At 45.5% G+C, this 21,868-nt stretch overlaps 1 protein-coding gene across 1 annotated transcript in view; it reads right to left on the bottom strand.

The window, feature by feature from the left end:
- asap2a (ArfGAP with SH3 domain, ankyrin repeat and PH domain 2a) overlaps nt 1-21,868 on the bottom strand; it is a 228,661-nt gene that overhangs the window by 10,177 nt on the left and 196,616 nt on the right. The window contains exons 23-26 of the mRNA XM_072498751.1: nt 20,897-21,055; nt 6,915-7,104; nt 5,338-5,405; nt 2,574-2,680 (exon numbers count right to left, since the gene is read on the bottom strand). Of these exons, the coding sequence (XP_072354852.1) occupies nt 2,574-2,680; nt 5,338-5,405; nt 6,915-7,104; nt 20,897-21,055 (524 nt within the window). The remainder of the gene's footprint in view (nt 1-2,573; nt 2,681-5,337; nt 5,406-6,914; nt 7,105-20,896; nt 21,056-21,868) is intronic.

Genomic DNA, 21,868 nt, shown 5'->3' with positions numbered 1-21,868 from the left:
GAGGAGATTTGGGTTCGGAGAGGGGTATGTTAGATGGGTGCAGCTGTTGTATAGGGCCCCAGTGGCGAGTGTGGTCACGAATGGACGGGGATCGGCATATTTTCGGCTCCATAGAGGGACAAGGCAGGGATGTCCTCTGTCCCCATTACTGTTTGCACTGGCGATTGAGCCCCTGGCGATAGCGCTGAGAGGTTCCAAGAGATGGAGGGGAATACTTAGGGGAGGAGAAGAACACCGGGTATCTTTATATGCGGATGATCTGCTACTATATGTGGCGGATCCAGCGGAGGGGATGCCAGAAATAATGCGGATACTTGGGGAGTTTGGGGATTTTTCAGGATATAAATTGAACATGGGGAAGAGTGAGCTGTTTGTGGTGCATCCAGGGGAGCAGAGGAGAGAAATAGAAGACCTACCGTTGAGGAAGGTAACAAGAGACTTTCGTTACCTGGGGATCCAGATAGCTAAGAATTGGGGCACATTGCACAGGCTAAATTTGACGCGGTTGGTGGAACAGATGGAGGAAGATTTCAAGAGATGGGATATGGTAGCATTGTCAATGGCAGGGAGGGTGCAGGCGGTTAAGATGGTGGTCCTCCCGAGATTCCTCTTTGTGATTCAGTGTCTCCCGGTGGTGATCACGACGGCTTTTTTCAAAAGGATAGAAAAGAGTATCATGGGTTTTGTTTGGGCCGGGAAGACTCCGAGAGTGAGGAAGGGATTCTTACAGCGTAGTAGGGATAGGGGGGGGCTGGCACTACCGAGCCTAAGTGAGTATTATTGGGCCGCTAATATTTCAATGGTGAGTAAGTGGATGGGAGAGGAGGAAGGAGCGGCGTGGAAGAGATTAGAGAGGGCGTCCTGTAGGGGGACCAGCCTGCAGGCTATGGTGACAGCCCCATTGCCGTTCTCACCAAGGAACTATACCACGAGTCCGGTGGTGGTAGCTACACTGAATATTTGGGGACAGTGGAGACGACATAGGGGAAAGACCGGAGCACTGGGGGGGTCCCCGATAAGAAACAACCATAGGTTTGCCCCGGGGGGAATGGATGGGGGATATGGAATGTGGCAAAGAGCAGGTATAACGCAATTGAAAGATCTATTTGTGGATGGGAAGTTTGCGAGTCTGGGAGCGCTGACCGAGAAATATGGGTTGCCCCAAGGGAATGCATTCAGGAACATGCAATTGAGGGCTTTTGCGAGGCAACAGGTGAGGGAATTCCCGCAGCTCCCGACACAAGAGGTGCAGGACAGAGTCATCTCAAAGAAATGGGTGGGGGACGGTAAGGTGTCGGATATATATAGGGAAATGAGAGACGAAGGGGAGACTATGATGGACGAACTAAAAGGGAAATGGGAAGAAGAGCTAGGGGAGGAGATTGAGGAGGGGATGTGGGCAGATGCCCTAAACAGGGTAAACTCGTCGTCCTCGTGCGCCAGGCTAAGCCTGATTCAGTTTAAGGTATTACACAGGGCACATATGACTGGAACACGGCTCAGTAAATTTTTTGGGGTGGAGGATAGGTGTGCGAGGTGCTCGAGAAGCCCAGCGAATCATACCCATATGTTTTGGTCATGCCCGGCACTACAGGGGTTTTGGATGGGGGCGACAAAGGTGCTTTCAAAAGTAGTAGGAGTCCGGGTCGAACCAAGCTGGGGGTTGGCTATATTTGGGGTTGCACAAGAGCCGGGAGTGCAGGAGGCGAAAGAGGCCGATGTTTTGGCCTTTGCGTCCCTAGTAGCCCGGCGCAGAATATTGCTAATGTGGAAAGAAGCCAAGCCCCCGGGGGTGGAGACCTGGATAAATGATATGGCGGGGTTCATAAAGTTAGAGCGGATTAAGTTCGTCCTAAGGGGGTCGGCTCAAGGGTTTACTAGGCGGTGGCAACCGTTCGTCGAATATCTTGCGGAAAGATAGATGGGGGAGAACAAAGAAGGCAGCAGCAGCGGCCCAGGACTTTGGGGGGGGGGGGGGGGGGGTGTGGCCTGAGACAAGGCAGTTGCCAATTAGGGCTAGTTTTTTTTTTGTTATTTAATATTTATTTATTTGTTGTTGTTTTTGTTTAAATTTAAAAAGGTCATTATTATCTGTATTGTTACAATGTTGTGTAAAGGATGCACAATGTACTGTGTTGGTTGACCAAAAATTTTCAATAAAATATTATTTAAAAAAAAAAAATCGTGATTACGTTCGCTATGGGCTGAACACAAGTAAAACAAAGTTTTTCAAAAATGAGATAAATGACAAAATTGACGTGTGAATTTTAAGTAAGTTTCTTTTTTTTTTATTCTCCTTTTTCACATTTTCTCCCACATTTACACCCATCAACAATAAACAATATTAAGTAAGTTTCTGAAACAAAATAGTGAGTGCTGTTTTAGAAGCCATTCCATTTTCACTGACAGGCAAGTGTAGTATTAAGTCTGCTCTAATTTGATACTGCAGTTAAAAAGGTAATTAATTATGCTTCTTTTTAAAATAGCAAGTTTGACTCTAAAGAAACCAAGATCTTTGAAATTTTAAAGAATCAGGCAAATAGATTTTTAGTGGTTGTTCAATATGCACATACCATTTGAGACTTTCGTGGCATTGGTGCAGGAGCTTTGTTGAGATTGGCAGAATTAGGCGCATGTCCTGGTTTTTTTGGTGCAGCATCGGGCCCCTGGAAAGCATCTCCTATTAGTGTGAACAAATATCAACGTTCAGTGAAATTAAACAATAATTTAAATAACTTTGAAACAACACCTTTCACAATCTCAGGGTACCAAAGTGTTTCAGTTATGTTTGCAGTGTAGTACGTATCATAATGTAGGACAATGTGGCAGTCTGCACACACAAAAGATCCCACAAACAGTAATCAGTACAAGATTATCTATTTTTCTGGGTGTTGGTTGAGGATAAATATTGACCACAACATTGGAAGAACTTCCATGTTCTTCACTGAATAATGCTCGAGGATCTTTTATGTCAATTTGAGAGGATGGTTTAACGTCGTACCTGAATTACAATGCTTCACAGTGGTGCACTCCCTCAGTACTGCATTGAAGTATCAACCTAGTTATTTGTTCCAAGTCTGTGGCTTAGGGTTTAAACCCATGATGCAACTCAGAAGTAAGAGTGCTAACACTAAGCTATATACATGGATTTGCAGGGCATGGATTAAATTAGGGTGAAGTGTCTACATTAAATTGTAAGGTTGAAATGCCTGCCAACGTTCATCACCGGGTCTCATGGAAATGGAAATCGCTTATTGTCACAAGTAGGCTTCAAATGAAGTTACTGTGAAAAGCCCCTAGTCGCCACATTCCGGCGCCTGTTCGGGGAGGCTGATACGGGAATTGAACCGTGCTGCTGGCCTGCCTTGGTCTGCTTTCAAAGCCAGCGATTATATACAGAACATGGGCATGCACTTGACATGGTTCCATATGCGTCACCAACCAAGCATAACCCATTACCTTTAGGGAATATGTTGAGAAAATTGGAGGGTATAGAAACTTTGAACTTCACAGAATAATAGTGCAGAGGAGGCCCTTTGGCCCATCGAGTCTGCATCGACGCAGGGAAAACACTTGATCTGCCAATCTAATCTCATTTGCCAGCACTTGGCCGATAGCCAAGTTATGTTATGGTGTGCCAAGTACTCATCCAGGTACTTTTTAAAGAATGTAAGGCAATCCATCTCTACCTTTCTCCCAGGTCGTGCATTCCAGACCATTGCCATCCTCTGGTGAAAACGTTTTTCCTCAAATCCCTCTAAACCTCCTGCCCCTCACCTTTAATTTGTGTTTCCTTGTAACTGACCCTTCAACTAAGGGGAACAGTTGCTCCCTATCCACCCTGTCATGCCTCTCATAATATTGTACACCTCGATCAGGTCGTCTCGCAGTCTTTTCTGCTCCAGCAAAAAGAATCCAAGCCTATTCAATCGCTCTTCATAACTCAAATGTTCCATCCCAGGCAACATCCTGGTAAATCGCCCCTGCACCCCCTCCAGTGCAATCACATCCTCCCTATAATGTGGCGACCAGAATTGCACATAGTACTCCAGCTGTGACCTCACCAAAAGTTCTATACAACTCCAACATGACCTCCTTGCTTTTGTAATCTTATGCCTCAATTGATAACGGCAAGTGTCCCATATGCCTTTTTCACCACCCTATTAATCTGCCCTTCTGCCTTCAGGGATCTATGGACAAACATGCCAAGGTCCATTTGTTCTTCGGAACTCCGCAGTGTCAGGCCATTCATTGAATACTTCCTTGTCAAATTACTCCCTCCAAATTGTATCACCTCACACTTTTCAGGGTTAAATTCCATCTGCCACTTACTTTTCTGCCCATTTGACCATCCCGTCTGTATCTTCCTGTAACCCGAGACACTCAACTTCACTGTTAACCACCCGGCCAATCTTCGAGTCATCCCCAAATGTACTGATCCTACACCCCCACATAGTCATCTATGTCGTTTATATAAATGACAAACAATAGGGGGCCCACCACAGATCTCTGTGGTACTCCACTGGACACTGGTTTCCAGTCACTAAAGCAGCCATCTATCATCACCCTGTGTTTCCTACATCCACCGTATCACGTTATCCTGTATCCCATATGCATCTGCCTTCTTTATACAAGTCTCCCATGTGGGACCTTGTCAAAGGCTTTGCTGAAATCCATGTAAACTACATCAACATCATTACCCTCATTTACACGCCTGGTCACATGCCCAAAAAATGCAATCATTTCTGTTACGCATGACCTCCCTCTGACAAAGCCATGTTGACTAATCCTGATCAAACTTTGCCTCTCCTAGTGGATATAGATTCTCCTTCAGAATTTTCTCCAATAGTTTCCCTACCACTGACGTGAGACTCACTGGTCTGTAGTACCCTTTCTTAAATAGTGGCACCACATTAGCTGTTCTCCAGTCCTCTGCCACCTCCCCGAGACCAGAGAGGAATTAAAAATATATTTTGTTAAATAACTGTTACAAGATATGGTAAAGCAACAAGTGTTCCAAGTCATATAACAACAGATTAGTGGTGCTATTTTTTTCAACTTGCAAAAAATTGTAAATAAATTTATGAAAATGTGGAAATACTTGCACTCATGAGGTTGACTAATTTACAGCTTCCCTGTTCATGCGCTAATCAGTCAGGCACAAAAAAATGAATAAAAATGATACAAAGAGACATTGAGATACCCTAAACAAAAGGAGTTTAGATAACTGAAAGACAGAAAATTTTAACCATGTATTTTAATTTCAGTAGTTAGATTTCAATTATGGAATTCTCCATCAGCAATGTTGAGTTTCTGATTAAAGAATTGTTCATTCACCTGACTGCATTGATTGCACAGATCCAGGTACTGTAGATGTTCTTTTAACTGCAGATGTTCGATCCGAACTGTGAACAGATGACAGATGTTCTAAAATTAGGATTAAAACGTATTCCACGGTGATACATTAGTTAGTTCCTGTAATTCTTTAGGGTCAATTTTCCCGACCCACTTTACTTCAAACAGCTGTGTTCAAGTGGAGGAATTAGGGACCTGAACCAGCAAAATGGCAGGACTTCCCCCCCCCCCCCCCAAATTCTTAGAATCAGAAAAAAAGAAATTGTTATTTATAGATTATAGGTTATGACTGAGAATACCAAAATTCACTATAACTGGGAACGCTAAAATATAAATTCTTCTAACTCTCTCTGTAGATTTCCAATTTTAGCTCCCATATACTCTCCAGTCAGAATTACCATGGACTTTTGATCCAAATGAGAAAAAAAAGATTACAGAATAAGAGAGGGTGCAAACTGAGATATTGGGCTGGATTCTCTGCAGCCCCGCGCCAAAATCGCGTTCAACATGGGGCAGAGAATCAACTTTCGCGCCGAAATCGGGCCCGGCGCCGCTCTAGCGATTCTCTGGGACCCGAGAATTGGTGTTTTCACGAATTACTCCGCACGGCTTGGGGGGGGGGGGGGGGGGGGGGGCCCCAATGCCAGAGGCCTGCCCAGCAATCCTCCGCTCCCAGCCGGCCAAGTTCCCAACTGCGTGGTTCTAACCACCTATTGCCGTTCGAGAACCGCCCATGGCAGCTGCGGACTCAGTCCACGGCCACCCTGGTGGGAGGCCGGGGGACATATCGTGCGGTCCGATGCAAAGGCATGCGGCCCATCAAGGGGGCCTACATTTCGGAGCTGCCTCCGCCATCCGAGTCCGCCATGGCGCTTGGCGCGGCAGCTGGAGGCCGACGTCGTGCGCATGCGCGGACTTGAAACTGGAGGTGCGGGGGGCCGTATCCGCAGCTAAAGCTGCGTGAATTACTCCAGGTCCCTGCCAGCCCCCTGAAGATAAGAGAATCGGTTTATCTTGTTTTGAGGAAACTCCGGAGTGCAAGGCCAGCGTTTTTACACAGGGCGTGAGGGCATAGCCCCATTTTGGGAGAATAATTTTGGGAGAATCCAGCCCATTAAGGAAACAATTCACACGGAGGTCATGAGATAATTATAGATGAGGAAAATTATTTGTTTATTGTAGCCGATCCATCTAGAAAAATCTTACACCCTTTCATGCAACTCTAAAACTTTACCAACGGTTTGACCACGACAATTCAGCTATCGTGTCAAAACAAATTTAGTACCATTCACCATATTTTAGTTATAAATGTACACTGTTAATATTGAAGCTAAATAAAGATTACAGTACTTGGATATTACTGAAAAAAAGAGACTTGCTGGCGAAGGTTTTTGTCTTGCACTCAGCAGGATAAATGTTAAAAAAAATGTTTGATGAGTACAAAATGAAAAGCTTTGGCAACATGTCTCTCTTTTCGTGACATTCAAGGTCTGTACTACCAAGTGACTGTACTCTTGGAAAAATTCTACTCACAAGCTACAGATAATGAAAATCTTTACCTGGCTGTTGATTTCTGCTGTGAAATGCGAAGTGGTGGCTGTGGAGGCAGTGGTGGTGGCAGCGTTTTTTTATTCTGAGCAGCTAGCGGAGAACCTTGCTGCTGCGGTTGGGCTTGTGGTTGTTTTACCTGCAGACTCATTGCTTCAATAACACTGCTCGTCTTTGCTACTGGAGTTGGTGGTGAAGGGTCTAAAAGATAAGGCGACGGCAAAATAATGTCTGTTGGAATATTCTGCATCTCCCAACTATTAGTTACCATTGGCTAAAGATAGGCTCCCAGGCTCCCGCCACATGGAAGACTGAGGATTGTAAATCAGACACCAAAATAACCGTAACCTGTAAAATTGCATTCAGTTTGCTTGTATCCAATCTTTGTGTGTGGATGCATGAATGAGACAGAGTATGTGAAACATTGGGTTTAATTTGGGGTAAATGTGAGAATAAATAACCTTTATTTTAAGCTCATCAAGCTTGCAGCTGTATTATTTAATAGGAATGTACATTCCAAGGGTAAAACATACCTCCTTCCATAAAAACAGAATGATTATGGATAGTAACCAAATACTTAATAGAAGTGGGTGCTGCAGCCATAATTTAAATCCATTGGAGCAAATCTGACATTAAAGGAAATTTGGAAGAGAAAAGAAATGTTCATAGCCAATACCGTTGAAACCAAAACAAAGCAATTAAAGCAGTAAGCTATATGAATACTAACAATAAAAATAAAGATGGCCGGCTTTGATGTTAAGTATTAATGCAACAGGAGGAATTAACTTGGGCTAAATTAACATACTTTAAAGAAAAATATATGTTTATTCAAAATCTTTCCAGTAAATATTTACAAAACACCCCAGACTGGAAAGAAAATATACAAAAGAGAAATACAAAGGGCATTACGCCAACACACAAAGCAACTTAATCCTCTAACCATTAAGCTATCTAACAAACTAAGAACAAAAATGGGGCAAACGCCCCTTACATAAACCAAAAATCCCCCCTGGGTTGCTGCTGCCATTGACCTCCACCTAACGTTCCGCGAGAAAGTCAAGGAACGGCGGCCACCGCCTGGAGAACCCCTGCACAGACCCTCTCAAGGCAAACTTGATTTTCTCCAACCTGAGAAACCCGCCATGTCATTGATCCAAGCCTCCACACTTGGGGGCTTTGCGTCCCTCCACATTAGTAAGATCCTTCTCCGGGCTACCAAAGAGGCAAAGGCCAAAACTCCGGCCTCTTTCGGCTCCTGCACTCCTGGCTCGTCCGACACCCCAAATATTGCTATCCCCCAGCTCGGTTTTACCCGAGTATCCAAGACCCTGTACATAGCCCTTGCGAAGCCCCTCCAAAACCCCTCAAGCTCCGGACACGCCCAGAACATATGAGGATGATTTGCTAGGCTCCCTGAACACCTCACACACCTGTCCTCTACCCCAAAAAACTTACACATCTTCGCCACTGTCATATGCGCCCTCTGCACCACTTTAAACTGGATCAGGCTGAGCCTGGCACAAGACGAGGAGGAATTAACCCTGCCCAGGGCGTCAGCCCACAGGCCCTCATCCAGCTCCTCACCCAGCTCCTCCTCCCACTTGCCCTTCAGCTCCTCCACCGAGGCTTCCTCCGCCTCCTGCAGCTCCTGGTAAATCACCGAGACCTTACCCTCTCCGGCCCACACACCCAAAATCACCCTGTCCTGTATCCTCCGGGCCGGCATCAGCGGAAATTCCCCAACCTGCCTCCTCACTAAATTAACATACTTAACCATAGAACAATTATCAGACATTGCTTAGCAGGTAAAAATTAATACATGGCATACAATACAGAAGCCCAAGGTATTAAATATGCTGGCTGAGTATCATGGCCTCGCTTCAGATTCAGAACAGGTAGAGGATCTGGAACCTGAAACAGACCAGGTTACCTTAGCAGAAATTAACCTAGAAGAGCAGAGACTAGAGATTGAATTTCAGGCAACAAAAAAGCAGCAAGAGAGAGAATTCCAGGAAGAGACAGAACACAAGAAGGTGGCAATTCTAAGAGAGAGGGGTGAAGGAGAGCTTTCCAGCTAGGGAAACTGGAGAAATAATTACAGGCATGAAAAGATAAGAAACTAAGACAGATTGAAACAGCCTGGGAGAACTCTTAACTTGTCGGTGAGGTCAGGTTTTTGGAGCTCTTGGAGCCAGGGCAGCACGGTAGCATTGTGGATAGCACAATTGCTTCACAGCTCCAGAGTCCCAGGTTCGATTCCGGCTTGGGTCACTGTCTGTGCGGAGTCTGCATATCCTCCCCGTGTGTGCGTGGGTTTCCTCCGGGTGCTCCGGTTTCCTCCCACAGTCCAAAGATGTGCAGGTTAGGTGGATTGGCCATGATAAATTGCCCTTCGTGTCCAAAATTGCCCTTAGTGTTGGGTGGGGTTATTGGGTTATGGGGATAGGGTGGGGGTGTGGACCTTGGGTAGGGTGCTCTTTCCAAGAGCCGGTGCAGACTCGATGGGCCGAATGGCCTCCTTCTGCAGTGTAAATTCTATGATATGAAACTTAACTTTATCTAGTTGAAGGGAGGGACACACACTGGTATTTCAAATAACCCTAGCTCTGAAACAAGTTTTAATTTCTTAAAGTGTTCACGACTAGTGCCCGAGTTTGAAAAGGGGACAGGGAAATCTTCAGCCTTCGAGAAGCTGATAGATCAATTGAAGTGGCCTGAGAAGTCAGGACCAGTCTCCTGATGCAAAGTTAATTAAAGGGGAAAGCCTGCAAGATCTATTCCCTGTTACCTGCTGACAGTTCTGCCAATTATGAATGAAGGCTACAGTTGTAAGTGTTGATGAATTCAGACTGGAGATGTATCACCAACAATTCTGAAACTCGAGTAAAAAATCCATGGAAACCTTCCTTGAATTCGAGTGTTAAACCTACCATTTGACTGGTTGGTGTGAGCTCCAAAAATCTGACCTCACCTACAAGTTAAGAGAAATACTGCTGCTGGAGTTCAAAATTTGCCTTCCATACAGCTTTAAAACTTACCAGAGGAACAAAGGGTTTCAAAAGTCAGAAATGCAGCTGTTACGGCTGATAACTACAAACTAACCTATAAACCTCTAACCCAAAACAAATTTGGATCTGTTAACCAGCTTGGGAGAGATAAGTTAGAGGAAGTGGGATCAGAAATAGACTCAAAAGGAAAAAAAGAGTAGAGAAGACAAGGTGGAGTGATCCTCAACTTTTAAACAGAGCAGCATGGAAGGGAGACCAGCCAGGACCCTCCCTGCGTGTTTCCAAAGTGGAAAGACCAGACACATCAAAGAAAGCTTAGTTCCCCAAAAGACCAACTGGGAGAGCTACAGTCAGAATCATATAAATAGCCTTGAAGATACCGAGCCCAGACACAAATGTAGCAGGGGACAGGACCGAATACCTGCCAAGGTTTCTGGCAAAAAGGGAAAATGACTCTTTTGGTATCACAAACTTGGAGAAAGTAACCATTTTGAGAGATACGGGGGGGGGGTCTTCAAATACTGATATGGCAACGGTTGCCGGGACGTCACCCAAATGCAAACACAGGGCTTCATGTTTGAAGGTTCCATTATTAAAAATTGACTTACAACATCAGTTAGTCATCAGCGTAGTGACGGTCGGAGTTGTTCCAAGATTACACAACGGGGGGAGGGGGTGTAGATTTATTGCAAGGAAATGACAGTGGAATGCTCATCTGGGAGAGCTGAAAAAGTCCCCAAGATTCTACAGGAAGGCAATTGGGCAAATAAGGATTAAGGAAACAGGAAAACCAGAAGACTACAGTGGCTAGGTCAGAGGCTATTAAGGTAAAGGGGGTCAAAGTGAAACCTTAGGAGCTGAAGATGACAAAACCAGGCAAGTAGAATCTGCAAGGCCTGTAAAGAATGAAACGGTTAGACCAAAGGTCTGCTTAGCAGACAACTAATTGAAGGATTTAATTTGGGACAGAGAAAGTTCACAGACCAGCAGACAGCAAGAGAGGGAGAAATGTCACAGGGGAGTGCAGTGGAAGCTGGCCAGATTAGGATCCCAGAGGGCATGAGGCAGACTGGGGACAAACCCATCTCCAAGTTAAAGCGAAATCCACTGTAGAATGAACAACATTTTTGAAAGTCACAAAGAAGGTACAAGTGCAGTTAACGGGGCATTGTCCACCAAATAACCACAGGATCCGGTTCAAACCCTAAATCCACCTAAACCCAACAGTTCAGCTTCCGAGTCCACTGATGACACGGCTCAATGGTAAAACTCACACACCTCGAAGGGATTTAAAAAATATATATACCACACACCATCATCCTAGAAGCAAGAATCATCAATCGACCAGAATTTAAGTTGTCAAACCTAAAGTTTGTGGAATCAAGCATTAAAGGGTTCAGAACTTACAGGCAAGGCAACCAAGCAACAGAACAATTTACATACGGCATGCTTTGAAGCAGAAACCTGACTGCTCCCTGGCAGCCAGCGTGAACTTGCACAAACTGCAAAAGGGATTGAGAAACACATGTCGATTGTTGTTAGTCCCTGAAACCTTCAGATATTAATGAACCCTACCAGGTAATGTATAATTTTGTATTTCAAGAAAAAGGAGATGACCATTATAAAGTGTAGTAGTATTAGATTACAAAATGTGTGAAGAATGTAGGTGTATTTTGTCCTGCTTCAGAGAAAGCATGTAAAAAAGTAATCAGAATTCAATGTTTTTTTCTTGTGGGTGGAGCTTAGTCATTCCCAGCACCAGCAAAATTATTCTGAACTTCAAACTAATTTAAGGTTTTTAAAAACAGGAAAAAAGTTTGGAAAAATGCCCACCCAAGGTTAGCTGACTTCTTCTGCCCATTAAAACCACTCCCCATCTCAAGAGAGAATCAAAGAACATTCCAATCTGATGTAAGTCAATATCCTCCCTGAAACCAATCAAAAGAGTATCAGACTTTAATGGTTCATTCTAAAATAACGACATTGGGTGAAATTCTTGGTTTGTTCTCCTGCTGGAGAAGTTTCACCTGATTTGTCTTTCTGCTGGTGGGAGCGCAAATGAATAAGCAATTCTCAATCCTTCGCCATGCAAATTAATGCATAGCGAGGATTGCAAGGAATTCCCTCGGGAATCCTGCTCTAGGGCCACCAACTTAGCGGGCGGCCCGATAACGAGGTCTGAAAGCTGACAACCTACTCCACCCCCCCCCCCCCCCCAAACGGCTGTGCAATTCAGCCCCCCACCCCGAATTCTATATCCCTGCTACAGAACCCCTAATAAAGGGACCCCTCCCTCCTACAGACTCCCCACCCCCACAGAAGAGAGACCCATGGCAGGAATGACCGCAATGTTTATAAACATCAAGTTTTCACTGACAGATCCTGGACCACCAAAATGAATTAAGTCTTCACACTTGAGTGATTTTGAAGTGGTCAGCTGGAAATTGGCAGTACTAAGCTCCGTTTGAAGTGGTCCTTAACCTGCCAATGAAAGTTTGATGACCAGAATGCTCTCTAGCTTCCAGACAGGGGTCACCCTTCTTTGGGGGGGTGGGGGGGGGGCCTGACAGGGGTCACTTTTCTGCGGGGCTTCGTGACAGGCGTCTCTTTTCTGCGGGGCTTCGTGACAGGCGTCTCTTTTCTGCGGGGCTTCGTGACAGGCGTCTCTTTTCTGCGGGGCTTCGTGACAGGCGTCTCTTTTCTGCGGGGCTTCGTGACAGGCGTCTCTTTTCTGCGGGGCTTCGTGACAGGCGTCTCTTTTCTGCGGGGCTTCGTGACAGGGGTCTCTTTACTGCAGGTTTCCTGGTGGGGGTCTCTTTTCTGGGGAGCAGACTTCCGGACAGGGGTGTCTCTTTTCTGGGGAGCCTCCTGACAGGGGTGTCTCTTTTCTGGGGAGCTTCCTGACAGGGGTGTCTCTTTTCTGGGGAGCTTCCTGACAGGGGTGTCTCTTTTATGGGGGGCCTCCCGACAGGGGTGTCTCTTTTCTGGGGGGCTTCCTGACAGGGGTGTCTCTTTTCTGGGGGGCTTCCCAACAGGGGTGTATCTTTTCTGGGGGGCTTCGTGACAGGGGTGTCTCTTTTCTGGGGGGCTTCTTGACAGAGGTGTCTTTTCTGGGGGGCCTTCCTGACAGGGGTGTCTCTTTTCTGGGGGGCTTCGTGACAGGGGTCTCTCTTTTCTGGGGGGCTTCTTGACAGAGGTGTCTTTTCTGGGGGGCCTTCCTGACAGGGGTGTCTCTTTTCTGGGGGGCTTCGTGACAGGGGTCTCTCTTTTCTGGAGGGTTTTAAAAAATTCATTCACAGGAAGTGGATGATGCTGGCCAGGCTAGCATTTATTGCCCATCCCTGGTTGCCCTTCAGAAGATGATGGTGAGCTGCCTTCTTGAACCGCTGCAGTCACTGAAGTGCAGGTACACCCAGTGCTGTTAGAACATAGAACATAACAGCGCAGTACAGGCCCTTCGGCCCTCGATGTTGCGCCGACCTGTGAAACCACTCTAAAGCCCATCTACACTATTCCCTTATCGTCCACATGTCTATCCAATGACCATTTGAATGCCCTTAGTGTTGGCGAGTCCACTACTGTTGCAGGCAGGGCATTCCACGCCCTTACTACTTTCGGAGTAAAGAACCTACCTCTGACATCTGTCTTATATCTATCTCCCCTCAATTTGAAGCTATGCCCCCTTGTGCAAGACATCATCATCCGAGGAAAAAGGCTCTCACTGTCCACCCTATCTAATCCTCTGATCATCTTGTATGCCTCAATTAAGTCACCTCTTAACCTTCTTCTCTCTAACGAAAACAGCCTCAAGTCCCTCAGCCTTTCCTCATAAGACCTTCCCTCCATACCAGGCAACATTCTGGTAAATCTCCTCTGCACCCTTTCCAATGCTTCCACATCCTTCCTATAATGCGGCGACCAGAATTGCACGCAATACTCCAAATGCGGCCGCACCAGAGTTTTGTACAGCTGCAACATGACCTCATGGCTCCGAAACTCAATCCCTCTACCAATAAAAGCTAACACACCATAGGCCTTCTTAACAACCCTCTCCACCTGGGAGGCAACTTTCAGGGATCTATGAACATGGACACCGAGATCTCTCTGCTCATGCACACTGCCAAGAATCTTACCATTAGCCCAGTACTCTGTCTTCCGGTTATTCCTTCCAAAATGAATCACCTCTCACTTTTCTGCATTAAACTCCATTTGCCACACCTCAGCCCAGCGCTGCAGCTTATCTATGTCCCTCTGTAACTTGTAACATCCTTCCGCACTGTCCACAACTCCACTGATTTTAGTGTCATCTGCAAATTTACTCACCCATCCTTCTACACCCTCCTCCAGGTCATTTATAAAAATGACAAACAGCAGTGGCCCCAAAACAGATCCTTGTGGTACACCACTAGCAACTGAACTCCAGTCTGAACATTTCCCATCAACCACCACCCTTTGTCTTCTTCCAGCGAGCCAATTTCTGATCCAAACTGCTGAATCACCCTGAATCGCATGCCTCCGTATTTTCTGCAGTAGCCTACCGTGGGGAACCTTATCAAATGCTTACTGAAATCCATATACACCACATCAACTGCTTTACCCTCATCCACCTGTTTGGTCACCTTCTCAAAGAACTCAATAAGATTTGTGAGGCACGAACTACCCTTCACAAACCCGTGTTGACTATCTCTAATCAAATTATTCCTTTCCAGATGATTAGACATCCTATCTCTTATAAACCTTTCCAAGATTTTGCCCACAACAGAAGTAACGCTCACTGATCTGTAGTTACCAGGCTTGTCTCGACTCCCATTCTTGAACAAGGGGACAACATTTGCTATCTTCCAGTCTTCTGGCACTATTCCTGTAGACAAAGATGACTTAAAGATCAAAGCCAAAGGCTCAGCAATCTCCTCCCTAGCTTCTCAGAGAATCCTAGGATAAATCCCATCCGGCCCAGGGGACTTATCTATTTTTACACTTTCCAGAATTGCTAACACCTCCTCCTTATGAACCTCAAGCCCTCCCAGTCTAGTAGCCTGAATCTCAGTATTCTCCTCGACAACATTATCTTTTTACTGTGTGAATACTGACGAAAAATATTCATTTAGCACCTCTCCTATCTCCTCGGACTCCAAGCACAACTTCCCGCTACTGTCCTTGACTGGCCCTACTCTTACCCTAGTCATTCTTTTATTCCTGACATATCTATAGAAAGCTTTCGGGTTATCTGCCAAAGACTTCTCATGTCCCCTCCTGGCTCTTCTTAGCTCTCTCTTTAGATCCTTCCTAGCTAACTTGTAACTCTCGAGCACCCTAACTAAACCTTCATGTCTCATCTTTACATAAGCCTCCTTCTTCCTCTTGACAAGTGTTTCGACTGCTTTAGTGAACCACGGTTCCCTTGCTCGACCACTTCCTCCCTGCCTGATAGGCACATACTTATCAAGGACACGCAGTAGCTGTTCCTTGAACAAGCTCCACATTTCCATTGTGCCCATCCCCTGCAGTTTTCCTCTCCATCCGATGCATCCTAAGTCTTGCCTCATCGCATCATAATTGCCTTTCCTCCAGATATAACTCTTGCCCTGTGGTATATACCTATCCCTTTCCATCACTAAAGTAAACGTAATCGAATTGTGGTCACTATCACCAAAGTGCTCACATACCTCCAAATCTGACACCTGTCCTGGTTCATTACCCAGTACCAAATCCAAAATGGCCTCGCCTCTCGTGGCCTATCTACATACTGTGTCAGGAAACCCTCCTGCACACATTGAACAAAAACGGACCCATGTAAAGTACTCGAACTATAGCGTTTCCAGTCAATATTTGGAAAGTTAAAGTCCCCCATAACAACTACCCTGTTGCTTTCGCTCCTATCCAGAAGCATCTTTGCAATCCTTTCCTCTACATCTCTGGAACTTTTCGGAGGCTTATAGAAAACCCCTAACAGGGTGACCTCTCCTTTCCTGTTTCTAACCTCAGCCCATACTACCTCAGTAGACGAGTTATCATCAAACGTCCTTTCTGCACCGTAATACTGTCCTTGGCTAACAATGCCACCCCTCCCCCTCTTTTACCACCTTCCCTGAGCTCACTTAAATATCTAAACCCCGGCACCTGCAACAACCATTCCTGTCCCTGCTCTATTCATGTCTCTGAAATGGCCACAACATCGAAGTCCCATGTACCAACCCATGCCGCAAGTTCACCCACCTTATTCCGGATGCTCCTGGCATTGAAGAAGACACACTTTAAACTACCTTCCTGCCTGCCGGTACACTCCTGCAACTTTGAAACCTTACTCATGACCTCACTACTCTCAACCTCCTGTATACAATTCAGGTTCCCAAACCCCTGAACTAGTTTGAACCCTCCCGAAGAGCATTAGCAAATTCCCCCCCCAGGATATTGGTACCCCTCTGGTCCAGGTGTAGATCATCCCGTTTGTAGAGGTCCCACCGACCCCAGAATGAGCCCCAATTATCCAGAAATCTGAAATCCTCCCTCGCCACCATCCCTGTAGCCACGTGCTCAACTCCTCTCTCTCCCTATTCCTCGTCTCGCTAGCACGTGGCACGGGTAACAACCCAGAGATAATAACTCTGTCCTAGATCTAAGTTTCCATCCTAGCTCCCTGAATTCCTGCCTTACATCCCTATCCCTTTTCCTACCTATGTCGTTGGTACCTATGTGGACCACGACTTGGGGCTGCTCCCTCTCCCCCTTACGGATCCCGAAAACACGATCCGAGACATCACGCACCCTGGCACCTGGGAGGCAACACACCAACCGCGAGTCTCTCTCGTTCCCACAGAAATAGGGACGGCTTCCAGGAATTTGACCCAGCAGTGAAGGAATGGAAATATATTTCCAAGTCAGGGTGATGAGTGACTTGGAGGGAAACCTCCAGGTGGTGGGGTTCCCAGGTATCTGCTGCTCCTGTCCTTCTAGATGGTAGTGGTGGTGTGTTTGGAACGTACTGCCTGAGGAGCCTTGGCGAGTTCCTGCAGTGCATCTTGTAGATGGTACACATGGTTGGCACTGTTCGCCAGTGGTGGAGGGATTAAATGTTTGTGGAATGTGTAGCAATCAAGCGGGCTGTTCTGTCCTGAATGGTGTTGAGTTTCTTGAGTGTATTTGGAGCTGCACTCATCCAGGGAAGTGGAGAGTATTCCATTACACTCCTGACTTGTAGATGGTGGATAAGCTTTGGGAGGGCCAGGAAGTGAGTTACTCGCCATAGGATTCCTAGCCTTTGACCTGGTCCAGTAACTACAGTATTAATATGGCTAGTCCAGTTCAGCTTCTGATCAATGGTAACCCCCAGGATGTTGACCTTGGGGGAACCAATGATGGGAGTGCCATTGAATGTCATGGGGCAATGGTTAGATCCTCTCTTGTAGGAGTTAATAATAATCATCTTTATTGTGGCAAGTAGGCTTACATTAACACCGCAATGAAGTTACTGTGAAAAGCTCCTGGTTGCCACATTCCGGTGCCTGTTCGGATACACGTAGGGAGAATTCAGAATGTCCAAATGACCTAATAGCACGTCTTCCGGGACTTGTGGGTGGAACCAGAGCACCCGGAGGAAAACCACTCAGACACGGGGAGAACATGCCGATTCCGCACAGACAGTGACCTAAGCCGGGAATCAAACCTGGGTCCCTGGCGATGTGAAGCAACAGTGCTAACTACTGTGCTACAGTGCTGAGATGGTCATTCTCTGGTACCTGTGTGGCACGAGTTTGGCTTGCCATTTGTCAGCCCAAGCCTGGACATTCTTCAGGTCTACTGCATTTGGACATGGACTGCTTCATTATCTGAGTCAGGAATGGCCCACAGCACTTCATGGATGCCCAATCTAGAGTTGCTAGATCTGTTCAAAGTCTGTCCCATTTAGCATGGTGGTAGTACAACACAACACTATGGAGAGTATCATCAAAATGAAGACGGGACTTTGTCCCCACAAGAACTGCGTGGTGGTCACTTCTACCAACACGGTCATAGAGGCAGCAGGCAGGTTGGATGAGGTCAAGCGTGTTTTTCCCTCTTGTTGGTTCTCTCACCACTTGACGCAGTCCCAGTTCTGAAGTTTTGTCCTTTACCCTCCAGCCAGCTCGGTCTGTATTGGTACTACCAAGTCACTCTTGATGATGGATATTGAAGGCCCCCCAGAGTATAGGTGCCTTTGCCACCCCCAGTGCTTCCTGCAAGTGGTGTTCAACATGGAGCAGTACTTATTCATCAGCTCATGGTGGACGGTATGTGGTATGTGGTAATCAGGTGGTTTCCTTTCTCTTGGAGGGTCCCTTTATTACAGGGTCTCTGTGGGGTTCTCTTTATTTAAGGGGTCTCTAGGAGTCTCATTATTTAGGGGGTCTCTACTTAGGGGATCTCATATTTATGGGGTCTTGGGAGGGGGGTTCTGGGCAAGTTTTGCATTGTGGGGAAGGGAGGGTGGCTCTCGGATGGACTTTGGGGGCAACACCCCTTTGCCCATCGCAAGGTCCACCATGTCAGTGAGGAATTGAACTAAAGAAAAGAGCATTAGACTGGGATGACCAGTTAGAATAGTGCATTGTGGACAATAATTTGGGTTGCAGGGAGTGAACAAAGAGATGGGCAAAGCATGGCGAGAGGGGGAGGGGTGACTATAGGGACTGGTTCTTTGCACAAAGGATGCTGGGAGAAAGAGACCCCAGGGAAGGAATGTGTATCAGTGATAGTTAGATTATATGGCCAGGTCAGGGAATGTGGGAAAAGGGCCTATAAGAATCTTGTATTCATTTATGTGGAACTTGATACTGCATGAATGTAAACTAAAGAGAATGTGTTGCCTCCCTTTGTCTCATTCGCTCTGGGAGTTTCAAGAGACATGGGTCTCCTGCTTTCATCAGAGGGAGTGTAAGCTTGCAAGCTATTTGAAGTAAACTAAAGGAATTTCTAAATCCAAACTCAGCCTTTTGATTGAGACCAGACGGGACAGAAAGAACTAATTTCATCATCAGGGCCACACTGCAGTAGTAATTCTTGCCCACGTGATTCTCAGCCCAGAGGACTGAAGAATCACTTGGGCCCGGAGAATAATGTGCTTAATGACCCATTTGTATCCTCCCATTGGCGCAAACCATCGATCACAACGCCAGTAGGGGACCATACATCGGAAATGGTTTTCTTCGCTACCACAGGGTTCTCCGCCTCACCGGAAACTCCGCTACCGGTGGCGCAAGGCGGAAAATTTCGCCCATTGTCTCAAACCCTCAGAACTGAAATCCACAACACAATATGTGGAATCTACATGAGCAGCACACCTTACTTGGAAAACACACTGAACTTGCGAAAAGGCACAAGGAAACAGTCATGTTTCCTTTGTCTGTTTAAATCAGCTAGGTGCTCTGCAGACAGTTCCAAAGTCATCAGAAGCACCAGCATAGCCAATGTATTAACCAGACTCCAAAACAAACCACAAGGTACTATGCAGCCAGGATACATAACCTGTTCCAGTTTAAAATTTGCCTGTGAACAAACATTCTAGACATTCAACTAAAAGAGGCTGCTGTAAACCCTTCACTTTGTAAGACACTCACTTTCATAGACCAGACCTGCCATGTGGAAAATCGAAGATCGCAAATCAGAGATGGAGAAAACTGCAACCTGTAAAAGTGCATGACATTTACCTGGATCTAATCTTATTATTTAAAAAAAAATGTTTTACTAAGTACCCAATTTTTTTTTTCCCCAATTAAGGACAATTTAGTGTGACCAATCCACCTACCCTGCACAACTTTGGGTTGTGCAGGTGTGTGAGGCATTGCGTTTGATTTGTGGTAATTGCTTGAGAAAAAGTAACCTTAATTTAAACTCATCAAAGCTTTCCGCTGACAAACTTACAATGCATGTTCCATGGCTAAGAAGACACTCCTTTCCATACAAAACATACAATTGTAGGCAACAAGAAAGCAAATACATTTGGGCTGTGGCACTGCTTTTTTAAAAAATCCAGCAGTAATATGGACTCCGCTCCATTCAGCTTTAATTTCTCCATCTTCCCAGGAACTATACCGTCAAATTCAAGACTGAATCAAACACGTCTATATAATGAAAGAGCTGGCCATTGACTTCAGGAAGCAAAGTACTGTACACACCCCTGTCAGCATCAACGGGGCCAAAGTGGAGATGGTTGGCAGCGTTAAATTCCTAGGGGTACACATCACCAAAAATCTGTCCTGGTCCACCCATGTCGACACTACCACCAAGAAAGCACAACAGTGCCTATATTTCCTCAGGAAACTAAGGAAATTCGGCATGTCCACATTAACTCTTACCAACTTTTACAGATGCACCATAGATAGCAACCTATCTGGCTGCATCACAGCCTGGTATGGCAACTGCTCGGCCCAAGACCGCAAGAAACTTCAGAGAGTCGTGAACACCGCCTAGTCCATCACACAAACCCGCCTCCCATCCATTGACTCCATCTACACCTCCCGCTCCCTGGGGAAAGCGGGCAGCATAATCAAAGACCCCTCCCACCCGGCTTACTCACTCTTCCAACTTCTTCCATCGGGCAGGAGATACAAAAGTCTGAGAACACGCACAAACAGACTCAATCAGCTTCTTTCCCGCTGTTACCAGACTGCTAAACGACCCTCTTATGGACTGACCTGATTAACACTACACCGCTGTATGCTTCACCCGATGCCGGTGTTATGTAGTTACATTGTGTACCTTGTGTTGCCCTATTATGTATTTTTGTTTCTTTTCATGTACTTAATGATCTGTTGAGCTGCTCGTAGTAAAATAATTTTCACTCAGTACACGTGACAATAAACAAAATCCAATCCGTAGAAATAGTGTGATTAAGAAAAAAGGAAAACAAAAATTAATTTTAATTAACTACACGTTGAGTGCCTGCATAAGAACTAAAACACAAAGACAGGATTGACCAATACATTCGAGATGAATAATCAAACACATACTTGCTGTTGCTGATGTGACTCGGACTGGAGGTACAGGTGGATGAAGGTTTGGTGGGTCTGAAGCAGACCGTTGTCTGCTTACTGTTTCCATTCCAAGTGATGCAGGCTTCCAAACACCAGCTGAAGCGATTGTTTGAACACCAGGAACTGAACATTGGACTAAAGTCAAAATGCAGACAAATTAGACACAGATTGCATAACATATCACGCTTCAACCTTTGCTGTAAAGTTTTATGAACCGTGAAATTTCATCAAAACCTTTCTTGCAAATAAAATTACTTTCTGTACCAACATAGTAAATCTTAACTGACCACAATTTACAAAATATGCAGTTAAGCACCTAAATTACACAGGTTCCATATCTCAATTGCACAATGACACCAGAAATGCCATCTGCCTCAGGAAATTTATTATTCGTTTATTAATATTTACACCACATAATTCCACTAGTTGTGAAAATGAAAACGGACCAGCCCTTTTAAGTTTTAATCACACCTAGGCAACCTTCCTCATTTAATCGTGTGACTATCTTGGCATCATTCTTGAGAACAAAATTCTCAAGTCTTTTCTATCATTGGTAGAACATTGAGCTGTGATGAATGCATCGACAAGTTCTTATCCATTTTGTACTGTTTTTCTTCAAAAGATTTGTGCCACTGGACCAGTAGAAAGTCTCCAAATATTATTTTCTGTAGGTTTTGAAAGATTTTTAAGGCAATAAATTATTTGTATTACATAGAACTTTATCATACCTCCTCCCCAGGTACCATGCCCCAAATATGAACATGGACTTCCATTGGATTGATCCATGATTATGCTTGGCAGAGTACTACAGTGGTTTGCCATTGCCTTCTGCAATCTGGCTGCCTAGGAAACTTTCGCTCTTACTACCTGTCATCAGGCGTATTGGAAGGATTTACTAATCAACCCGTTTGACCAAATTATGGACGCATCTTCCGTGGCCATGAAGTC

Source organism: Scyliorhinus torazame, chromosome 4 (assembly GCF_047496885.1).
Source record: "Scyliorhinus torazame isolate Kashiwa2021f chromosome 4, sScyTor2.1, whole genome shotgun sequence".
NCBI lineage: Eukaryota > Metazoa > Chordata > Chondrichthyes > Carcharhiniformes > Scyliorhinidae > Scyliorhinus > Scyliorhinus torazame.
This window is presented reverse-complemented; position numbering and strand designations above follow the sequence as displayed.